The 21,297-nt window shown below is 37.5% G+C and overlaps 2 protein-coding genes across 2 annotated transcripts; both read right to left on the bottom strand.

The window, feature by feature from the left end:
* Positions 1–2,150: 2,150 nt before the first annotated feature.
* On the bottom strand, positions 2,151–3,800 carry LOC136277130 (tetratricopeptide repeat protein 28-like). The gene is made up of 2 exons (XM_066158816.1): positions 2,563–3,800; positions 2,151–2,184 (listed from the first exon to the last, which is right to left on the bottom strand). The coding sequence occupies exons 1-2, from the start codon at positions 3,798–3,800 to the stop codon at positions 2,151–2,153; spliced, it is 1,272 nt and encodes a 423-aa protein (XP_066014913.1).
* Positions 3,801–3,816: 16 nt separating this feature from the next.
* On the bottom strand, positions 3,817–6,248 carry LOC136277129 (tetratricopeptide repeat protein 28-like). The gene is made up of 2 exons (XM_066158814.1): positions 3,976–6,248; positions 3,817–3,850 (listed from the first exon to the last, which is right to left on the bottom strand). Exons 1-2 carry the CDS (start codon positions 6,246–6,248, stop codon positions 3,817–3,819), a joined length of 2,307 nt encoding a protein of 768 aa, XP_066014911.1.
* Between the last annotated feature and the right edge of the window lie 15,049 nt (positions 6,249–21,297).

The raw sequence follows: 21,297 nt of genomic DNA, 5'->3' as shown, positions 1-21,297 counted from the left end.
TTAATAATTTATTATTTATTGCAATTTTTAAAAATGTTTAGAGAGCAAAAGGTAATTAAGATTATTAAGATGAACAGAGAGGGAGTTGTTGTCAAATCCATACTTTTTGTTATATGTTTATATTTATATAAAATGGATGTGTTCTTTGGTACTGCATGTACAATTTTCATTAGCTGCTTGGTAGTTGAATAAATGAATTATCGCCGGGATGCTCTCTGCTTATCATTAGAAAATATAAATTTGGAGTACTTTAACGTGCTTGAAGGTTGGTTTTTGAAGTAATTTTTGTTACATCTTGAATGTTAAGAAGGAGGAATGTCATTACGAGATGAGAGTCCCTGTACTTCTCTTCAACATCAGCTGTTGTGAGAGACACTACTAACTTTGTGTTTTTGCTTTTGTTGTTGTTGTTGTTTTTTTCTGGTGGAGGTCAAAACACGGAAAGGAACCGTTATGTGCTATCAAAATAGAGGGTTCTAAAGCACTATCGAACGTCTTTTATCTTTTTCTTGTCCATTGTCGTGTTTACTGAGTGATTTGCGGATAACTTTACTTTTGAAGGGCACCACGTTGGTGCACGTGCTGTGGAAGAATTCGGCTGCGCGTGACTATTATAAATATATCCTGTCTTCTGGAATATTATTGTAAGGTCAATTATTTTTTTTAGGCAGATCGTTGAACGCTAAGTGCACGACGAAGATAAGGTTTTCTTGGACGTATGTTTTTGGCGAAGTTCGCTAAGGCTCTCGGATAATTTCCAACTTCAACTCGTTTTCTTGTAGTGTACTCGGAAATCTGGGGATTAAATGGGAAGTCTTTACATCCTCTGTTATGAACAAAGTACTTGACCAGGAAACTTCGATTTGATCAAAATGTGCAATCATTCTTTCTTCCTATAATTCCTGGGTAACCAGTCTTTCAGAACACAAATAAGTAAAATGGAAAAAACGCAAGTCACACCCAAAATGTTCTCTCAAAAAAAGGGGGATTACATAAGACATTTGCAAAGAGCATTCCTGTCATAAGAGGAAGAGGGAAAGAAATGAAATAAACTCGTTGGATTTTTCTGTCTCCCCAAAATCAAAACAACGACCAATTAAATTAAAAGAAAATAGCACATTTGCGACAAAATCTCGTTGCGAAGTAATCTTGATTTTTTACTTATGAGACTTTTTCATGATAAAAAAAACCGGAAGGAACCATTGAGTAATCGAAGGAAACGCGTGTAACCGAGGATAAGAATGCAAATATCATGAACGGCTGAGTCTGGTGTCAGGGTTACGCGCATGATCGGAAAGGTGCTTCTTATTAACGTCAGTCATTCGCAATGGACAAGAGCTATTGGAATGCAAAATTCCCATGTGATATGAGTCACCTTCTTTATTGCGCGTGTACCAACATTTATGTTTAATACGAAGTAGAGTTTCGTTTCCAGATTTGTTGGGAGTCACATGCCAACAGGATAACATAAAATATTTTGCAGATAAGTGATAAGGAGAAGGCAGCTTTGGGCGTGAGATTTGAAGGGTTTGGCCAAAAAAAATGACTAAAAGAATCACGATTTAATTTACAAATTATGCTACTTTTATTTAAAAACACAACATTCGATCAAGCATATAATCGATAATACCTCAAAATGAGTTGATCTAATGGAATAATTCGGTGTAAACATCAATCATATCTGCATCTCACATTTCTGACCCCGGTTGAAAATTAAAACTAAACAATTTACCTTTTCTCGTTTAACTTACTCAAAGGGGTCCGCTCGTTCACGACTAACTTAGATTAGGCATATGATCTCCTTTCTACTCAAATAAGTTAGACTCCCAAGAAACTTTATAAGAAATAACTGACTCACAGAATATTCGATTAAAACTATCAAGTAATCAAGTGATTTAGGTCGCACGCTGAAACAACTACAAGCTGAATAGCTTCGCTACATTCTTTGTTACTGGGAAAAAGTTCCATACAAAGAGAAACCTTTCCAATCGCAATCTACGTTTTCGAAACTACATAAAGATATACATTCTAAAGTTTACTTGAATGGAAAAATTAAACTTAAACTTCCCTTGCCGTTACATATATTTATATGCAATGAAATTATTCATGACAATCTTTTGAAAGGCTTGGCTGACTGTTTCTTTTATGCTTCATTGTTGTCCTTCGCAGTCAATTTCTTCTTTCCTAAAGAAAAACAAACAAAAAAATACTTAAGTTAAAGGTTGCATTTAAAAACTGCTGTCATTATAATCTTCGCTATTGTTGTAGCTGATTCGCGCGCAGCCCCACCGGTTCTGCAAATTGTTAATTGCGGTTGAAAACTTTAACTATCATTCTGAGTTTGAAAATGGTCATATACACAGTATGCCGCTGGTATTTTTCTAGCTAAAATTTGGAATTCTCAAAACTATTTATGTCATTGTGTTCAGAGAAGGCACGCGTAAGACATTGCAATGTACACCAACACGTCCTCTCTTCGTTACATTGACCTTAACTGAATCGAAACCAGATTCTGTACGTGACTCAGTGTGTGTCTAGTGACCTTTCGGAAATAAAACTAACCTTTGTTTCTTGACGTCAAATGTCACGTTATCTCCAATCAACATGAACGGAGCCCACTGGGAAACTTTGGGAAAGCCGTTGCTTCTCAGCCATTTCATGGCCTGATGAAGACATTCACTGACACTATCTCCATCAACAAGGTGTCTGTAGAAACGCCTCATAAACTTCTCTGTTGCTTCGTCCTCTATGGCCCACAGTGTCACCAACACTGAACGTGCGCCGGATGCTAGGAACGCTCGAGCGATTCCAATAACTCCCTCGGCTTTAATTTCTCCACGTCCACTGTGACAACAGCTGAGTACTACCAGTTTGGCTCGCAACTTAACTTGTGATACATCAGAGATCCTCAAAAGGTAGTCCTCCTCCTCTGGAATAGTGTTAGTGGCAAGGCTGGGGGAGAGGGCAATCTCTCCTCTTTCGGCGTTACCGTGGGCAGCAATATGAATCAAACTCACTGAATTCATCGCTTGAAGTACTTCCTGCTTCTTTGCACGCTCTCCCAACAAAGGCTGAACTCCGAGCAGTTCTCCGACCATCTCTGCTTCCTTTCTTGCACAATGCAATGGTACAAATGTCCTTTCACCTCCCATGTAATACACCTTTCCTACCTTTGGGTCACCAACAACTACTGCACCGATCTCGCTGTGAAAATCTGTTGGGCAGTCCTGAATGAGCTTAAGAGTCGTCAAGGAAGGGACGATGCGAATCCTGTGAGTCTCCGATATGTATCTACCGTCTGATTTGTCTCTTAAGGCTGAAAATGGGACTCGGTACAAGCTACGCTCGGGTACAATAACGATCTCTGGCTCTGTAAGTAGATCGGCCACTGGAGTGATGATGAGTTTGGAACACAAATTAAGTCTTCTTGTAGTTTCTGGAGTTTCCTCTCCTCGCAAGTCTGCTTCGCTCTGGTCGTGAAGTGATATCGGCATGGTTTCACTCAAAGATCGATCTTCGCATTTATGGGCAGGTAAAATTCCAAAGCCGCGGAGATCATGGTCGAAAAAGCTATTTAAATTGAAAGCTTTCTCCGCTATGAGAGTCTTGTCATCCACTACTTCGGAAGATCGGAATAAAGTGTCTCCGTTACTTTTCAAAACCCACAATCGAACAATTCGATCATAATACGAAATGTACAGGACAGTACAGTTCTCTTCTTTTCTTGAAATCTCTTCAATCCCGAACCATGATTTGGGATCAGATGAGATGTGATTTTCAGCGGAAAAGTTGAGTGTCATAGATTCTGCCAAGCACCTAGCCCGTGCCAGCTCCTCGACATAAAGTGCTTCTTTAGGATTTGTGGAATGAAAAAGCAATCCACTAAGCATCTTGTATGGAAAAAGTCCTGTATGATCTAAAAGAGATACTTGAAACTGCTCGTTTCCGTGCAAGGAATGTCGCAATTTTTCATACTTGGCAATACATTCACGAAGATGAGACTCCGCCTCCTGGAACTTTGATTGCAATAATTTAATGTAAGAGAGTTGAGCTACGGCTGCACAATCGCCTCTAATGTCGCCAATAGTACTAAATATTAAGAGCGCCTTCTCAATGCATTCTACAGCTTTGTTTTGTTTGCCATGTCGAAGTATCCTTGCTTTTGCTAGGTATGCCATTGCCTCTTGACGTCTGTCACCAATCTCAGTGCTGATAAAAATGTGCTTCTCGTTGTATGTTTTGGCCCTTTGATAATCAAGTAAGGAATAACGAACCTCTCCAAGGATACCATACGCTTCCGCTTCTCTTGCTCTGTTACCGGTTTCCATCGCAATAGAGAGTGCTTTCTCCCCATGTTCGTGAGCGTCCCGATATTTTCCAAGCGAAAGAAAGCAACTTCCGAGTCCAAGGAAACATTTCATTGCTCCCTCTCTTCCACTAATTTCCATGAAGATGGCAAGGGCTTTCTCGAAATACTCTTTAGCCTTCTGAAATTCACCAAGTTTAAAAAACCAATTTCCTAGGTTAAAGCGAGCGTCTGCTTCTCCACTCCTGTCTGTAATTTCCATGCAGATGGCAAGTGCTTTCTCGTGATATTCTTTAGCCTTCTGATATTCACCAAGGAGATCAAACACCTCTCCTAGGTTTGTGCGAGCCAAGGCTTCTCTCTTCTTGTTTCTAATTTCCATGTTGATGGCAAGTGCTTTCTCATAATGTTCTTTAGCCTTCTGACATTCACCAAGTGAATGTAACACCGTTCCTAGGTTTGTGCAAGCGACTGCTTCTCCCTCCTTGTCTCTAATTTCCATGTAGATGGCAAGTGCTTTCTCAAGATATTCTTTAGCCTTCTGATATTCGCCGAGTGAACGTAACACCGCTCCTAGGTTTGTGCGAGCGTCTGCTTCTCCTTTCTTGTCTCTAATTTCCACGAAGATGGCAAGTGCTTTCTCAAGATATTCTTTAGTCTTCTGATATTCGCCGAGTGAATGTAACACCTCTCCTAGGTTTGTGCGATCTTGTGCTTCTCCTTTCTTGTCTCTAATTTCCACGAAGATGGCAAGTGCTTTCTCAAGATATTCTTTAGCCTTCTGATATTCGCCAAGTGAAGGTAACACCGCTCCTAGGTTTGTGCGAGCGACTGCTTCTCCCTTCTTGTCTCTAATTTCCATAAAGATGGCAAGTGCTTTCTCATTATATTCTTTAGCCTTCTGATATTCGCCGAGTGAAGGTAACACCTCTCCTATGTTTGTGCGAGCGACTGCTTCTCCCTTCTTGTCTCTAATTTCCATAAAGATGGCAAGTGCTTTCTCATTATATTCTTTAGCCTTCTGATATTCATCAAGTGAATATAACACCGCTCCTAGGTTTTTGCGAGCGTGTGCTTCTCCCTTCTTGTCTCTAATTTCCATAAAGATGGCAAGTGCTTTCTCATCATATTCTTCAGCCTTCTGATATTCGCCGAGTGAAGTTAACACCTCTCCTATGTTTGTGCGAGCGACTGCTTCTCCCTTCTTGTCTCTAATTTCCATGAAGATGGCAAGTGCTTTCTCAAAATATTCTTTAGCCTTCTGATATTCGCCAAGTGAAAGTAACACCGCTCCTAGGTTTGTGCGAGCGACTGCTTCTCCCTTCTTGTCTCTAATTTTCATGAAGATGGCAAGTGCTTTCTCAAGACATTCTTTAGTCTTTTGATATTCACCGAGTGAACGTAACACCTCTCCTAGGTTTGTGCGAGCGTGTGCTTCTCCCTTCTTGTCTCTAATTTCCATATAGATGGCAAGTGCTTTCTCATTATATTCTTCAGCCTTCTGATATTCGCCGAGTGAACGTAACACCTCTCCTAGGTTTGTGCGAGCGTCTGCTTCTCCCTTCTTGTCTCTAATTTCCATGCTGATGGCAAGTGCTTTCTCAAGATATTCTTTAGCCTTCTGATATTCGCCGAGTGAACGTAACACCGCTCCTAGGTTTGTGCGAGCGACTGCTTCTCCCTTCTTGTCTCTAATTTCCATGAAGATGGCAAGTGCTTTCCCAAAATATTCTTTAGTCTTTTGATATTCACCGAGTGAACGTAACACCTTTCCTAGGTTTGTGCGAGCGTCTGCTTCTCCCTTCTTGTCTCTAATTTCCATATAGATGGCAAGTGCTTTCTCATTATATTCTTCAGCCTTCTGATATTCGCCGAGTGAACGTAACACCTCTCCTAGGTTTGTGCGAGCGTCTGCTTCTCCCTTCTTGCCTCTAATTTCCATGAAGATGGCAAGTGCTTTCTCAAAATATTCTTTAGTCTTCTGATATTCACCGAGTGAATGTAACACCGCTCCTAGGTTTGTGCGAGCGTGTGCTTCTCCCTTCTTGTCTCTAATTTCCATGAAGATGGCAAGTGCTTTCTCAAAATATTCTTTAGTCTTCTGATATTCACCGAGTGAACGTAACACCGCTCCTAGGTTTGTGCGAGCGTGTGCTTCTCCCTTCTTGTCTCTAATTTCCATGTGGATGGCAAGTGCCTTCTCGAAATTCCCTTTTGCCTTTTGATATTTGCTTTGCATTTGGGAAACATGTCCGAGACAAGTGCAGGTGTGGGCTTCCATTTCCTTCTTCCCAATGACCTTTAAGATTCTGCTTGCTCTCTCCCAAAATTTTTCTGACTCTTGAAGCCGTCTTTGGTCAAAATACATTTTTGCCAGACTTACGCTGAAGAATGCTTCTATCATCGCGTTACCAGTGTCGTGCGATAGTGAAACAGCTATTTCGGCGCATCTTTCACTCCTTGTGTGATCATTGATGTCGAAGTATACCCGAAACATTAACATGAAGATCCTAAGGTAAAGGGATTTTGTAAAATGATCTTCTTTACTGTGAGTTACGTTATTCAGTACCACTAAACATTCGTTGCATAGCTCGAGTGCTTTTAAATAGCGTTTAGTGTTTCCAAGGAATAAGGCAACAGCACAAGCTATTTTGATGGTTTTTTTCGACTTCTGCTTTGCTGTCCATCATGGTCTTCGAATGTTTAAGAGGATGGCCGCTGAAATGAAGAAAATATGTATATAAAGATAGGAAGATCTTCCTTATTTATTTTCTTTTTTCATCTCAGTTCAATAAAATTTTCTTTATTCTTAGAAATATAAGCAGTCAAACTGTATTAAGCGGTCACCCACGGGGAAAGGAAGGATGACCGCTAAATGGAGATTCTACAGATTAGGGGTATCATCAAAAACGATATATAATGCCACTTTATGCCACAACTGGCCACCTAATGTACAGAATCTCACTATAATAATACTTCCTTTGATTTTGGGAGAGAAACATGAATTAAAAATTACTTGGAAGATTATTCTTAGTTTTATTTGAGTGGTCTCACTTTCAGTGATCGTTCATTACAAGTGAAAGACATTAAAAACAGGCCAGGGGGACTTGGTAGAGGGTGACCGCGACCGTTTGATACAGGCGACCGCTAAATAGAGGTGAAAATTACAGTGATTAAAGAGGAAACAATTCGCGATTTTGACAACTGACCGCTTAATATAAGGTGATCGCCAAATGCGGGCCGCTTAATACAGGGTCGACCGTATTAGTAATCATATTATTATGTCCTCATATGCAGTGGCTGATATAGGGGAGGAGTCCGGGGAGCCCGGCCACCCCCGCCCCCCCCTTTCCTTATTTTGAGTAAAAAAAAAAAAAAGAATCGCAGAAGGAAGAAAAACCGGCAGGGCAAACGACAATTCCCCCCACCCCCTTAGCTCAAGGTCTGGATCCGCTACTGAGATGGTAAAATCGATTCAATTATAAAAGCAGCAAATTGACTGAGTCGATATTAAATTTTGCAATATATTTACAATATGATACGCGATAAACCTTATTTTAGCATCTGAATTTTTTTTTTTGCATCAGATGTAGGGTAATTTTGCTAAAGGTAGAGAGAGGAAACGTCCACCGTGACAAGGTATAAAACCAGTGGTTTTGCTTATTGTTTGATTTAAATCTGAATTTTAAACTCTTCTCAGGATGGAGCCAAATTTTTTTGCGACAACGTGCTTAACCAGTTCCTGTTTTAAACTTTAAAAGCCATGTTGAAATGTCATCATTACTGATAGCTCGCCCAATGCCTACATTCTATGTAAGCCATTCAAGAAATACAGGAAAACTTCGATTTGTGGCGCAGTGCGTTTTACGCAATTTTGTGAATGAATACAGATTATAGTACACTCACTGGTTTTTACAGTGATGACTTTGCTTGAAATAAAACATGGGATCAGATGAAACAGTCACGCTCCTCCGGAAATATCAGACTTAGATTTCTGCTACTGCAACTGCTCTGATGTTTTTTGGGACACCCTAGTACTGTTATCAGTATAATTTGTTGGAAGATGTCGGGGTGAGCTCGGAAAGTTAACGTCAACTACCAAAATCTTCGATACATGATTAAAGGTGTCGAGTTAACTTTAGAATTTGAGTAGCCTATTTGGTAACCATTCAACTGTTACAACTGCTATTAAAATCAGACAGCACTTCTCCTTTCGTGGAGCGACCAATTCCTTTCTAACAAATTAACAGGAGACTTTTGTGTTATGTCAAGATTACAACTCAAGATAGATTTGTTTATTCTCTTGCCTCTTTGTTGCATTTTCGATGAAATTATTCAGGAGAATATTCGCGTCAATCAGTTCTGCTAGCAAGAGGATTATTTTTGATTCTTTGAATCATTTTCTATCAGATAAAAGGTAAAACGCAATGAACGTGCAGTACTAGAATCTGGTCGAAAATTTTCACTTACTGTGTCGTTGTTACTGAAACGATTCATATTTACAACAGTCTAAGAGGAGTTATAAATAGGCAGTTTAAAGGAATTACCGGCCCAATATTTTTCTGTTATATGATCATAAAATTTGAATGACCGTGTACAGAAAATTATTAATTAGCAATCCTTGAATTCTTCCGAAGCTTTTGGCGCGAATCAATCAAATAACACCAGGAAAGCGAAAGCAAGCGAGCAATAAATGTGTTTATTTTTGAAGACAGAGGAGTGTTATTTTTAGAGTTCTGATCGAGTGACAGACAATGAAAAGAAAATCAATAATCTGAAATACATCTTCTCCCAAACTCTTGAAATAACGCAAACAACCACGATGAGAACTAAAACATTTCATCGATATTCATCAATGGTTAAGCCTCGCGGCATAACATCATTTATTGCCAACAAATATTTCAACGGTGTAGCGGTATATTTAATAATATTTTTTAAAAGCAGTATTTTTTCCAGTAGTTTTTCTCAGCCATGCGTGACATTTGAGCATTCGATAAAGGTCGTTCGGCTTCTAGCCATGCAAGAATGTTGCGTGACTGACTGATACTAAAAGTTAGCCTCAATCCTTTTGAAACAAAACCAAACAAGAATCTCGGCCTTTGAATCGTCTTTGAACTAAGACCCGAGACTTCACACGACACTGATCATGAATTCACTTATTAATGGAACATAAACGCAGAACAAACTCATTCAAACCACTCCTATTATATTTTCATCGCGTGACACTTATGAGCTTAAATTGTAGTAGACAGCTAGTTTACAACTCGAAACTAAGGATGATCAAGTGCAAATAGTTTTGCGATTATACATCTGCGTAGATCAGGCGCAGCAGTTTTGCCACACCGGGCGCGGTATAAGATTTAAACTGGTATTCGTCCATGCTTTAGCCGCAATGATGTTTGCTCGCAGATCTCAGAGAACATGCTGTAATCCAGCACACAAAAAATAATTCAATCAAAGCTTTGGGACTGAAATTGTACAAATCAAGTAGGGAATCCGTGCATGCCGTGTGTTTGTTAGACTTTTATAAATTAGCCTCCAGACAACTCCTGATTTGTAATTCGCTCTTAAACCCATCTCCCGTCTAACTGCTACACATTTTAATGTACATTAGTGACGAGAAATTGTTGTTTGATCAAGACAACAACTTCTACTTCTTAATCACTTCTGGGAAAAAAAGGGTTAAGTTGTTTTAATTTTTCCCCAGAATAGCATAGCTGATTGTTATGTGGTTCTTACCCTAAAACTTCTGTGACATTTCCTCCATACAAATGAATCAAATTCCTCTCGCTGAGAAGAAAAACAAGTCAGCATTCAGTTAGCTATGCAGGACCATAAGCTATCGAAAGTTTATATTTTTAGCAACAGGACCATATCTTGATGTTTGGCTGCTATGACCTTAAAACTAAACGCAAGAAACAGAAGCGTTTTTTTCGTAGTAGAATATAATTAATACAAAAAGCCGTACTAAGAGCAAATTAAACCCGATCGGTTAAAAGCAGAAAAGAGAAAAAAGAAATCAATAAACAAAGGTTTGACTCATTTTGTTAAATCGTACACAGTAACAAAACGACCAAGTTTTAATCAGATCGTGATGTCTTTTTTAATGAAAATGAAAACTTTTGCTTTGACTCCCTAATATGACACATAAAGCTAACTTGGCGCTCTTCTTGAATTTGATCGGTGATGTAAATGTTTTTTTCTAACATTCGCATTTACGCATCATGGCTTTGAGCCGTTATAATTTCGTTTTTTGCTTGTAGCATGCAAATTTCGCGGCTTTGATCAGAGCGGGGCCTCTCTTCCGTCACCCGGCTTAGATTTGATCTGTTGTATATGCAATACCACAGTCGCTATGATGTTGGCTTGGATAATGAGGCAATGTGGTCAGACAGAAAGCAGTTTGTTACGAGGTGTTCGATTAAGTTCAACAAAATTTGCACAGCAAAACATCTGGCAAAAAGCTTCATGGCAAAAACTGTTCAGATCAGTCGTAATTAGGCTCAAATTCTGACTTTGAAGAGTGTTTCAAAGCGTTGAACCTCTGACCGTTAAGATGTGATTGATGTGATAAGATCTCCGTTTCATATGCTATAAATTTCTTTGTAATTGTTAGAGAGAATTTAGTGTCAAATATTCTCATCATCTGACTGCTGGATTTTGTATCAACACTGTAAAGAGAATAACTATATATTTGATCATGTGTGCAAGTAAAGGGGTTGTTTCTATTGCGATAAAATATCTGGGATATAACGGAAATATTTCTGTCGTCACGACAGGCGAATAAGGCTCTCAAACGTCGGCTCAAAAAGCGTTGTTCCTAAAGCAATCAATTGTTTCATCATTCAGAGAGGAAGTTTATTTTATTCCTCCTTATCTGAGTTCTGACAGAATATGCTGGAATTTGTTTTGAGTCAGAAATCGTACTCACCCTCAAGCTCCTCCAAAACTTTCATCACTCGAATGAATCAAATTTCAACCACTGGAAAATAAAGACAAGCGAAAATTAGTCGTGTGGAGGAAGTTGTTTATCTTTGGAGACAGAAACATGTCATATTTAGCATCCTGATGGTAGAAATGACGTAAAAACAAAAAGGAAGGAAAATGGAAATGAATCTATGCACATAAAACAAAAATAAACGCAAATAACTATGGCGACAGCACAGGAAAATCTCATTAGATTGATACATCTTTGGAGTCGCTTTTCATTGTCTAACATTGTTTATTGCGGGAAAACGTCGACGTAATTGAAACATAGACGTATCATTTTTAACATTGTTTTCTTTGCTCGGTATAATTAATTGGTGACGTGTGACATTTGAGGAAGGATTCTGTGACACTTATTTGAACTTGCTACCCAGACAAATTTGTGTGACAAATTGAAAAAAAGTTTTCCCTCAACTCATTGTTCAAACACAAAACAATACAAAAACTATAGCAATTGAATCCTCTTAAGAAATCCGGAACATCAAACTGATGAAATTCTTCTGTCAGTTAAATCTGAAAAGTAACAGAAACATATCTTGATGTTTCGCTGCTATGACTTTGAAATTAAACGCAAGAAACTGAAGGGATTTTTTCGTAGCAGAATATAATTAATACAAAAAGCCGTTGTAAGGGCTAAATTAAACCCGACCGGTTGAAAGCAGAAAAATAAAAGAAATCTCTAAAGAAAGGTTTGACTCATTTTGTTAAATCGTACACAATAACAAAACGACCAAGTTTTAATCAGATCTTGATGTCTTTTTTAATGAAAATGAAAATTTTTGCTTTCTGACTCCCTTATATGACACATAAAGCTAACTTGGCGCTCTTCTTAAATTTGATCGTTGACGTAACTGTCTTTTTCTAACATTCGCATTTATGCATCATAGCTTTGAGCAGTTATAATTTCGTTTTTCTTTTGTAGCATGAAAATTTCGCGGTGCCTCTCTTCCTTCATCCGGTTTTGAATTAAATCTCATAGATTTGATCTGTTGTATATTGGATACCACAGTCGCTATGATGTTGACTTGGAGACTGAAGCAATTTAGTTATACAGAAAACAGTTTGTTACTAGGTGTTCGATTTAGTTCTACAAAATTTGCTCTTTGAAAAATCTGGCAAAAGCTTCACGATAATATCTGTTGGAATTAGTCGTAATTAGGCTAAAACTCTGAGTTTAAAGAGTATTTGTTGACCCTCTGACTGCTAAGATCTTATTCGTAAGTCTCCCTTCCATCTGCTGTAAATTTCTTTGTAAAGTTTTAAAGAGAATTTGGTGTCAAATCAAGATTACACCCTCATACTCTTTGATTGAGCTATTCTCACCATCTGATTGCTGGATTTTGTATCAACACTGTAAAGAGAATAACTGGATATATGATCATGTGTGCAAGTTAAACGGTTGTTTCTATTGCGATAAAACATTTGTAGTATAACGGAAATATTTCTGTCGTCACAGAAGCCATAGTAAGGGCAAATTAAACCCGACCGGTTGAAAACAGAAAAAAGAAAAAGAAATCACTTAATAAAGGTTTGACTCATTTTGTTAAATCGTACACAATGACAAAACGACCAAGTTTTAATCAGATCGTGATGTCTTTTTCAATGAAAATGAAAACTTCTGCTTTCTGACTCCCTAATATGACACGTAAAGCTAACTTAGCGCTCTTCTTGAATTTGATCGGTGATGTAACTGTTTTTTTTTCTAACATTCGCATTTACGTATCATACCTTTGAGCCGTTATAATTTCGACGTTTTTTGTTTGTAGCATGAAAACTTCGCCTTGATCAGAGCGGGGCCTCTCTTCCGTCACCCGGCTTTGAATCAGATCTCTTAAATTTGATCTGTTGTATATCCGATACCACAGTCGCTATGATGTTGGCTTGGATACTGATACAGAAAACAGTTTGTTACTAGGTGTTCGATTTAGTTTAACAAAATTTGCTCAGCGAAGAAATCTGACAAAAGCTTCATGACAATAGCTATTTAAATTAGTCGTAATTAGGCTTAAATTCTGACTCTGAAGAGTATTTCATAGTGTTGACCCTCCAGCTGCTAAGTTGTGATTCGCAAGTCTCCCCTCCATCTGCTATAAATGTTTTGTGAAGTTTTGAAGAGAATTTGGTGTCATATCAAGATTACACCCTCATGCTGATTGATTGAGCTATTCTCACCATCTGATTGCTGGATTTTGTATCAACACTGTAAAGAGAATAACTATATTTGATCATGTGTGCAAGTAAAAGGGTTGTTTGTATTGTGATAAAATATTTGGGATATAGCGGAAATATTTCTGTCGTCACGAAAGGCGAACACGGCTCCCAAACCTTGCCTCAAAAAGCGTTGTTCTTAAAGCAATCAATGTTTTCATCATTCAAAGAGGAAGTTTATTTTATTCCTCCTTAGTTGAGTTCTGAAATACAAAAACTATTACAGTTGAATCCTCTTAAGAAATCCTCGGAACTTCAAACTAATGAAATTGCTCTGTCAGTGAAATCTGAATCCCACGTGGCACTTGATTCACTAAGGCCCAACACAACTCCGACCCGAGACTTTACACTACACTGATCATGAATTCATTTCTCAGCTGAACATAAACGCAGAACAAACTCATTCAAACCACTCCCTTATATGACACATAAAACTAACTTGGCGCTCTTCTTGAATTTGATTGGTGATGCAACTGTTTTTTTCTAACATTCGCATTTACGCATCATATCTTTGAGCCGTTATGATTTCAACGTTTTTGTTTGTAGCATGAAAACGTCGCTTTGATGAGAACGGGGCCTCTCTTCCATCACCCGGCCTTGAATTAAATCTCTTAGATTTGATCTGTTCTATATTCGATACCACAGTTGCTATGATGTTGGAAAAGTTGGCTTAGAGACTGAAGCAATTTAGTTATGAAGAAGGCAGTTTGTTACTACGTATTCGATTTAGTTCTACAAAATTTGCTCAGCGAAAAATCTGGCCAAAGCTTCATGACAAAAACTGTTCGAATTAATCGTAGTTAGGCTAAAACTCTGAGTTTAAAGGGTATTTGTTGACCCTCTGACTGCTAAGTGATTCATAAGTCTGACTTCTATCTGCCATAAATTTCTTTGTTAAGTGTCAGAGAGAATTTGGTGTCAAATCAAGATTACACCCTCATGCTGATTGATCAAGCTATTCTCATCATCTGATTTCTGGATTTTGTATCAACACTGTAAAGCGAATAACTGTATATTTGATCATGTGTAAAACTTAAAGGGTTGTTTCTATTGCGATAAAATATCTGTGATATAGCGGAAATATTTCTGTCATCACAGAAGCCGTAGTAAAGGTAAATTAAACCCAACGGGTTAAAAGCAGAAAAAAAAAAGAATTTACTAAATAAAGGTTTGACTCATTTTGTTAAATCGTACACAATAACAAAACGACCAAGTTTTAATCAGATCTTGATGTCCTTTTAAATGAAAATGAAACGTTTTGCTTTCTGACTCCCTTATATGACACATAAAGCTAACTTGGCGCTTTTCTTGAATTTGATCGGTATTGCAACTGTTTTTTCTAACATTCGCATTTACGCATCATACCTTTGAGCCGTTATAATTTCGAAGTTTTTCGATTGTAGTATGAAAATTTCGCCTTGATCAGAACGGGGCTTCTCTTCCGTCATCCGGCCTTGAATTAAATCCCATAGATTTGACCTTTTGTATATTCGATACCACAGTTGCTATGATGTTGGCGTGGAGACTGAAGCATTTTAGTTATACAGAAATCAGTTTGTTACTAGGTGTTCGATTTAGTTCCACAAAATTTGCCCAGCGAAAAAATCTGGCAAAAGCTTCATGACAAAAACTGTTCAACTTAGTCGTTATTAGGCTCAAATTCTGACTCTGAAGAGTATTTCATAGTGTTGACCCTGCCTTCTAAGATATGATTCGTAAATCTCTCTTCCATCTGCTTTAAATTTTTTGTGAAGTGTTGAAGAGAATTTGGTGTCAAATCAAGATTACACTCTCATGCAATGTTTTCATCATTCAAAGAGGAAGTTCATTTTAGTTCTCCTTATTTGAGTTCTGACAGAATATGCTGGGATTTGTTTTAAGTCAGAAATCGTACTTACACTCAAACTCCTCCAAAACTTTCCTCACTCAAATGAATCAAATTTTAACCACTGGAAAATATAGACATGCGAAAATAAGTCGTGTGGAAGAAGTTGTTCATCTTTGGAGACAGAAACATGTCATATTTAGGATCCTGAAGGTAGAATTGACTTAAAAACGAAAAGAAAGAAAACTGAAATGAATCTATGCACATAAAATAAAAAAACGCCAGTAACGATGACGACAGCACAGGATAACCTTATCAGATTGATACGTGTTTAGAGTCGCGTTTCATTGACTAACATTGTTTATTGCGGGAAAACGTCGAGCTAAATGAAATATAGACGTATCATTTTAACATTTGTTTTCTTTGCTGAGTATAATTTCTTGGTGATGTGTGACATTTGAGGAAGGAATCTGTGACACTTATTTGAACTTGCTACTCAGACAAATTTGTGTGACAAATTGAAAAAAAAAGTTTTCCCTCAATTCATTGTTCAAACACAAAACAATACAAAAAATATAACAGTTGAATCCTCTTAAGAAATCCCCGCAACTTCAAACTAATAAAATTGCTCTGTTAGTTAGATCTGAATCCCACGTCGCACTTGATTCACTAAGGCCCAACACAACTCCGACCAGAGACCTTACACTACACTGATCATGAATTCATTTATCAGCTGAACATAAACGCAAAAAAAACTCATTCAAACCACTCCTATTATTTTCATCGCGTGACACTTATGGGCTTAAATTGCGGTAGACAGCTAGTAGAAACTGAAGGGATTTTTTCGTAGCAGAATATAATTAATACAAAAAGCCGTTGTGAGGGGACATTAAACCTGACCGGTTGAAAGCAGAAAAAGAAAAAAGAAATTACTTAATAAAGGTTTGACTCATTTTGTTAAATCGTACACAATAACAAAACGACCAAGTTTTAATCAGATCGTGAGTCTTTTTGAATGAAAATGAAAAGTTTTGCTTTCTGACTCCCTTGTATGACACATAAAGCTAACTTGGCGCTCTTCTTGAATTTTATGGGTGATGTAACTGTTTTTTTCTAACATTCGCATTCACGCATCATATCTTTGAGCAGTTATAATATCGGAGATGACAATAGCTGTTTAAATTAGTCGTAATTAGGCTCAAATTCTGACTTTGAAGAGTATTTCATGGCGTTCACCCTCTGACTGCTAAGATGTGATTCGTAAGTCTCCCCTCCATCTGCTATAAATTTTTGTAGAGTGTTAGAGAGAATTTGGTGTCAAATCAAGATTACACCCTCATGCTGATTGATTGAGATATTCTCATTATCTGATTGCTGGTTTTTGGATCAACACTATAAAGAGAATAACTGTATATTTGTTCATGTGTGCAAGTAAAAGGGTTGTTTCTATTGCGATAAAATATCTGTGATATAGCGGAAACATTTCTGTCGTCACAGAAGCCGTAGTAAGGGCAAATTAAACCTGACCGGTTGAAAACAGAAAAAAAAAAAGGAAAAAAAAAAAGGAAATCACTAAATGAAGGTTTAACTCATTTTGTTAAATCGAAACACCATAACAAAACGACCAAGTTTTAATCAGATCTTGATGTCTTTTTTTAATGTAAATGAAAGTTTTTGCTTTCTGACTCCCTTATATGACACATAAAGCTAACTTGACGCTCTTCTTGAATTTGATGGGTGATGTAACTGTTTTTTTCTAACATTCGCATTTACGTATCATACCTTTGAGCCGTTATAATTTCGACGTTTTTCGTTTGTAGCATGAAAACTTCGCCTTGATCGGAGCGGGACCACTCTTCCGTCACTCGGCTTTGAATCAAATCTCTTAAATTTGATCTGTTGTATATCCGATACCACAGTCTCTATGATGTTGGCTTGGATACTGATACAGAAAACAGTTTGTTATTGGGTGTTCGGTTCAGTTCAACAAAATTTGCTCCGCGAAAAAATCTGACAAAAGCTTCATGACAATAGCTGTTTAAATTAGTCGTAATTAAGCTCAAATTCTGACTTTGAAGAGTATTTCATAGTGTTGACCCTCTGACTGCTAAGATGTGATTCCTAAGTCTCCCCTCCATCTGCTATAAATGTTTTGTGAAGTGTTGAAGAGAATTTGGTGTCAAATCAAGATTAGACCCTCATGCTGATTGATTGAGCTATTCTCACCATCTGATTGCTGGATTTTGTATCAACACTGTAAAGAGAATAACTAAATTTGATCATTTGTGCAAGTAAAAGGGTTGTTTGTATTGTGATAAAATATCTGGGATATAGTGGAAATATTTCTGTCGTCACGAAAGGCGAACACGAATCCCAAACGTTGCCTCAAAAAGCATTGTTCCTAAAGCAATCAATGTTTTCATCATTCCAAGAGGAAGTTTATTTTGCTTCTCCTTATTTGAGTTCTGACAGAATATGCTGGAATTTGTTTTGAGTTAGAAATCGTACTCACCCTCAAACTCCTCCAAAACTTTCCTCACTCGAATGAATCAAATTTTAACCACTGGAGAATAAAGACAAGCGAAAATTAGTCGTGTGGAGGAAGTTGTTTATCTTTGGAGACAGAAACATGTCATATTTAGCATCCTGATGGTAGAAATGACGTACAAAGGAAGTGAAATAATCTGTGCACATAAAATAAAAATAAACGCAAATAACTATGGCGATAGCACAGGAAAACCTGATCAGATTGATACACCTTTGGAGTCGCGTTTTATTGTCTAACATTGTTTATTGCGGGAAAACGTCGAGGTAAATAAAAGAGACGTATCATTTTTGTGTGGCTTACACGAATTGTAAACCACACTACGTCGTGATCGAAGATATTTATTCCTGGCTGGATTTGTCACGGTGAACAGAGCGCTTGTCACGTGGTTTACTATCGTCGAAGATAGGTTCCAGTCTATGCTCGGCTAAGTTGCCTGAGCTTCAAAGCTTCAGAAAGCGACTATTTTTTAATGGTAGCTGTAACACGCTGTCGAAGACCGGTTTTTTATCTAGTTTTTCGTTCATCTTTGTTGCTTAGATTTCACACGCCGGCTTTCCTATAGTCGGCTTGTCTTCTAAGTGCGGATTACAGCGTGGAGTTGTGCTCTCACAGGCCAACATTTCATGGTCTGGACCTTCAGTGCAGGTCGTGCCACATTGAAACTTAGGAGTTATTATTGACTCTGTGCAGTCACATTTCACGTAAGTCATTTAGCGGAACGTTTTTTATCCTGAATTTCTGTTTATACCACATGCTTAGTAAGAAAATTACTCAACCAGTCTTTTTAGTACATGCTGAGATAAAAATTTTGGCTAAACTGCAGAATACCCTGCCACCCATAGCATTACGTGTCATCCAATACGAATAGAATAAACAATTTTTAGCCAGTGAGTGAAAACAGGACTTTTTTGTTGCCATTAGAAAATCAAACACTGCTGTTGTCTGGAAATTCAATTTGACGGCCTCTTTAAATGAAATTATACTTCCATGTTTACATACTTTTCGCTAAACCAATGAAAGTCACAAACGTCTAACGCCTAACCCGAAACTGCGGTTTGTCATTAACACGGTGCGAAATGTCTATTGTGATTGATTCCAAACTTTGGGGAGTAATCCATTGAAACTCAGTGACAAAGTGGTTTTGCTTTTATTAAAATATGAATAGGAGCCTAGTGCTTTAATGTTAACTGAAATGTGATTAGTGTTATGTTTTCCAAGTTATGGCCAGAATTATTGAGACCTTAAGATTTCATGACCTCCTTCAAGCTTAGCAGTCTTCTAGATTCTCTTCATAATAGTTCAGATAAGCATTGGTATCTATGCTTGGTAGCAATACAAGGCCTTTATTTCGTAGACTACAACTCCTTTTCAGTTACTTGTTTGGTTTGGTGAATTCATCACAATACTGACATACATGAAAAGTTACACTTTTTTGATTGGCTAAAAATAGCTAGGTGCCTTTTTCAAGTAATAACTCATGTACAAAATAATATAAACTAGGCCCAGCAATAATAGATCACATTAGGAACCAATCAGATTTGCACAAAGTAGGTTGTTCTGATTGATACATGCAGTAGCTGACAAAAATATACAAAAGCTGGGATACTCTTATGTATATTGATAAAAACTAACAAAATTGCATTTCTGAGTAAGAATTCAGCTGAAGGACAAATTTTGATGGCACATACTTCATTTAGTCAATACTGTCAAATTTATCTGCCATCAGTTTGTTGATTTCCTGAAAATGTGTATCTTTCATGTATACATTATGAATAATTAATAACATGATTTCTCGTATGATGAGCTGATGAGCACTTGTAAATTTTTCAAGTACTTTAAACTGCACACACGCTATGAGCTCAACATTTGATGTTTGTGAAAAATTTATTTTAATTTTGTGTACTGGTACACAAAATGCCAAAAATATTCATATTAAATTCTTCCTTAGAGTTCATTTCACATCACTTGCCTTGGACAAGACAATCAACCTACAAACTTCAGAAGTCAATTCCACTTCGTTACGTAAACATAATCATGACTGAATCTATCAGACCTCTATGGGAGATTATGCTGATGTTTTTTCAGTTCCTAAAATCCTTGGGTTACATGTGCAACCTTTCTTGTCAAAATGAGACCTCCAATAACAAAGTTTGGCCAATAACTCTCATCTTCAGAATGAACATTTCAGGACTTTTTTTATGCTATTTATCTTGTGTTATTGATGAACAGGATCGATATTGAAAACTATCTAATGGCAATCAGATATTAGCTCTTCTAATAGAAACCCAATGAGACACCAGACACTAAAAAGCAGCTCAAATTTGTAAGCCACACATGTACGCATTGCGGACCTATTTTTAACATTTGTTTTCTTTGCTGAGTATAATTTCTTGGCGATGTGTGACATTTGAGGAAGGATTCTGTGACACTTATTTGAACTTGCTACTCAGACAAATTTGTGTGACAAATGGAAAAAAAGTTTTCCCTCAACTCATTGTTCAAACACAAAACGATACAAAAACTATAGCAGTTAAATCTTCTTGGGAAATCCCCGCAACTTCAAACTAATGAAATTGTTCTGTCAGTGAAATCTGAATCCCACGTGGCACTTGATTCACTATGGCACGACATAACTCCGACCTGAGACCTTACACTACACTAATCATGAATTCATTTCTCAGCTGAACATAAACGCAGAACAAACTCATTCAAACCACTTTTATTACATTTTTGTCGCGTGACACTTATGGGCTTAAATTGCAGTAGACAGCTAGTTTACAACTGAAACTTAAGATGATCAAGTGCAAATAGTTTTTCGATTATTCGTCTGCTTAGATTTCCTCCATACAAATGAATAAAATTCCTCTCTCTGAGAAAAAAAACAAGTCAGCATTAACAATGCAGAACCATCAGGTGTCGAAAGTTTATATTTTTAGCAACATGAACGTATCTTGATGTTTCGCTGCTATGACTTTGAAACTAAACGCAAGAAATTGAAGGGATTCTGTCGTAATAGAATATAATTAATACAAAAAGCCGTAGTAAGGGTTAAATTAAACCCGACCGGTTGATAGCAGAAACTTCAAACTAATGAAATTGCTCTGTTAGTTAGATCTGAATCCCACGTCGCACTTGATTCACTAAGGCCCAACACAACTCCGAACCGAGACCTCACACTACACTGATCATGAATTCATTTCTCAGCTGAACATAAACGCAGAAAAAACTCATTCAAACCACTCCTATTAATTTCGTCGCGTGACACTAATGGGCTTAAATTGCAGTAGACAGCTAGTAGAAACTGAAGGGATTTTTTCGTAGCAGAATATAATTAATACAAAAAGCCGTTGTGAGGGGACATTAAACCTGACCGGTTGAAAGCAGAAAAGGAAAAAAGAAATCATTAAATAAAGGTTTGACTCA

This window comes from Pocillopora verrucosa, chromosome 12 (assembly GCF_036669915.1).
Source record: "Pocillopora verrucosa isolate sample1 chromosome 12, ASM3666991v2, whole genome shotgun sequence".
NCBI lineage: Eukaryota > Metazoa > Cnidaria > Anthozoa > Scleractinia > Pocilloporidae > Pocillopora > Pocillopora verrucosa.
The sequence above is the reverse complement of the archived record's forward strand: the minus strand, read 5'-3'. Positions and strand labels throughout refer to the sequence as shown.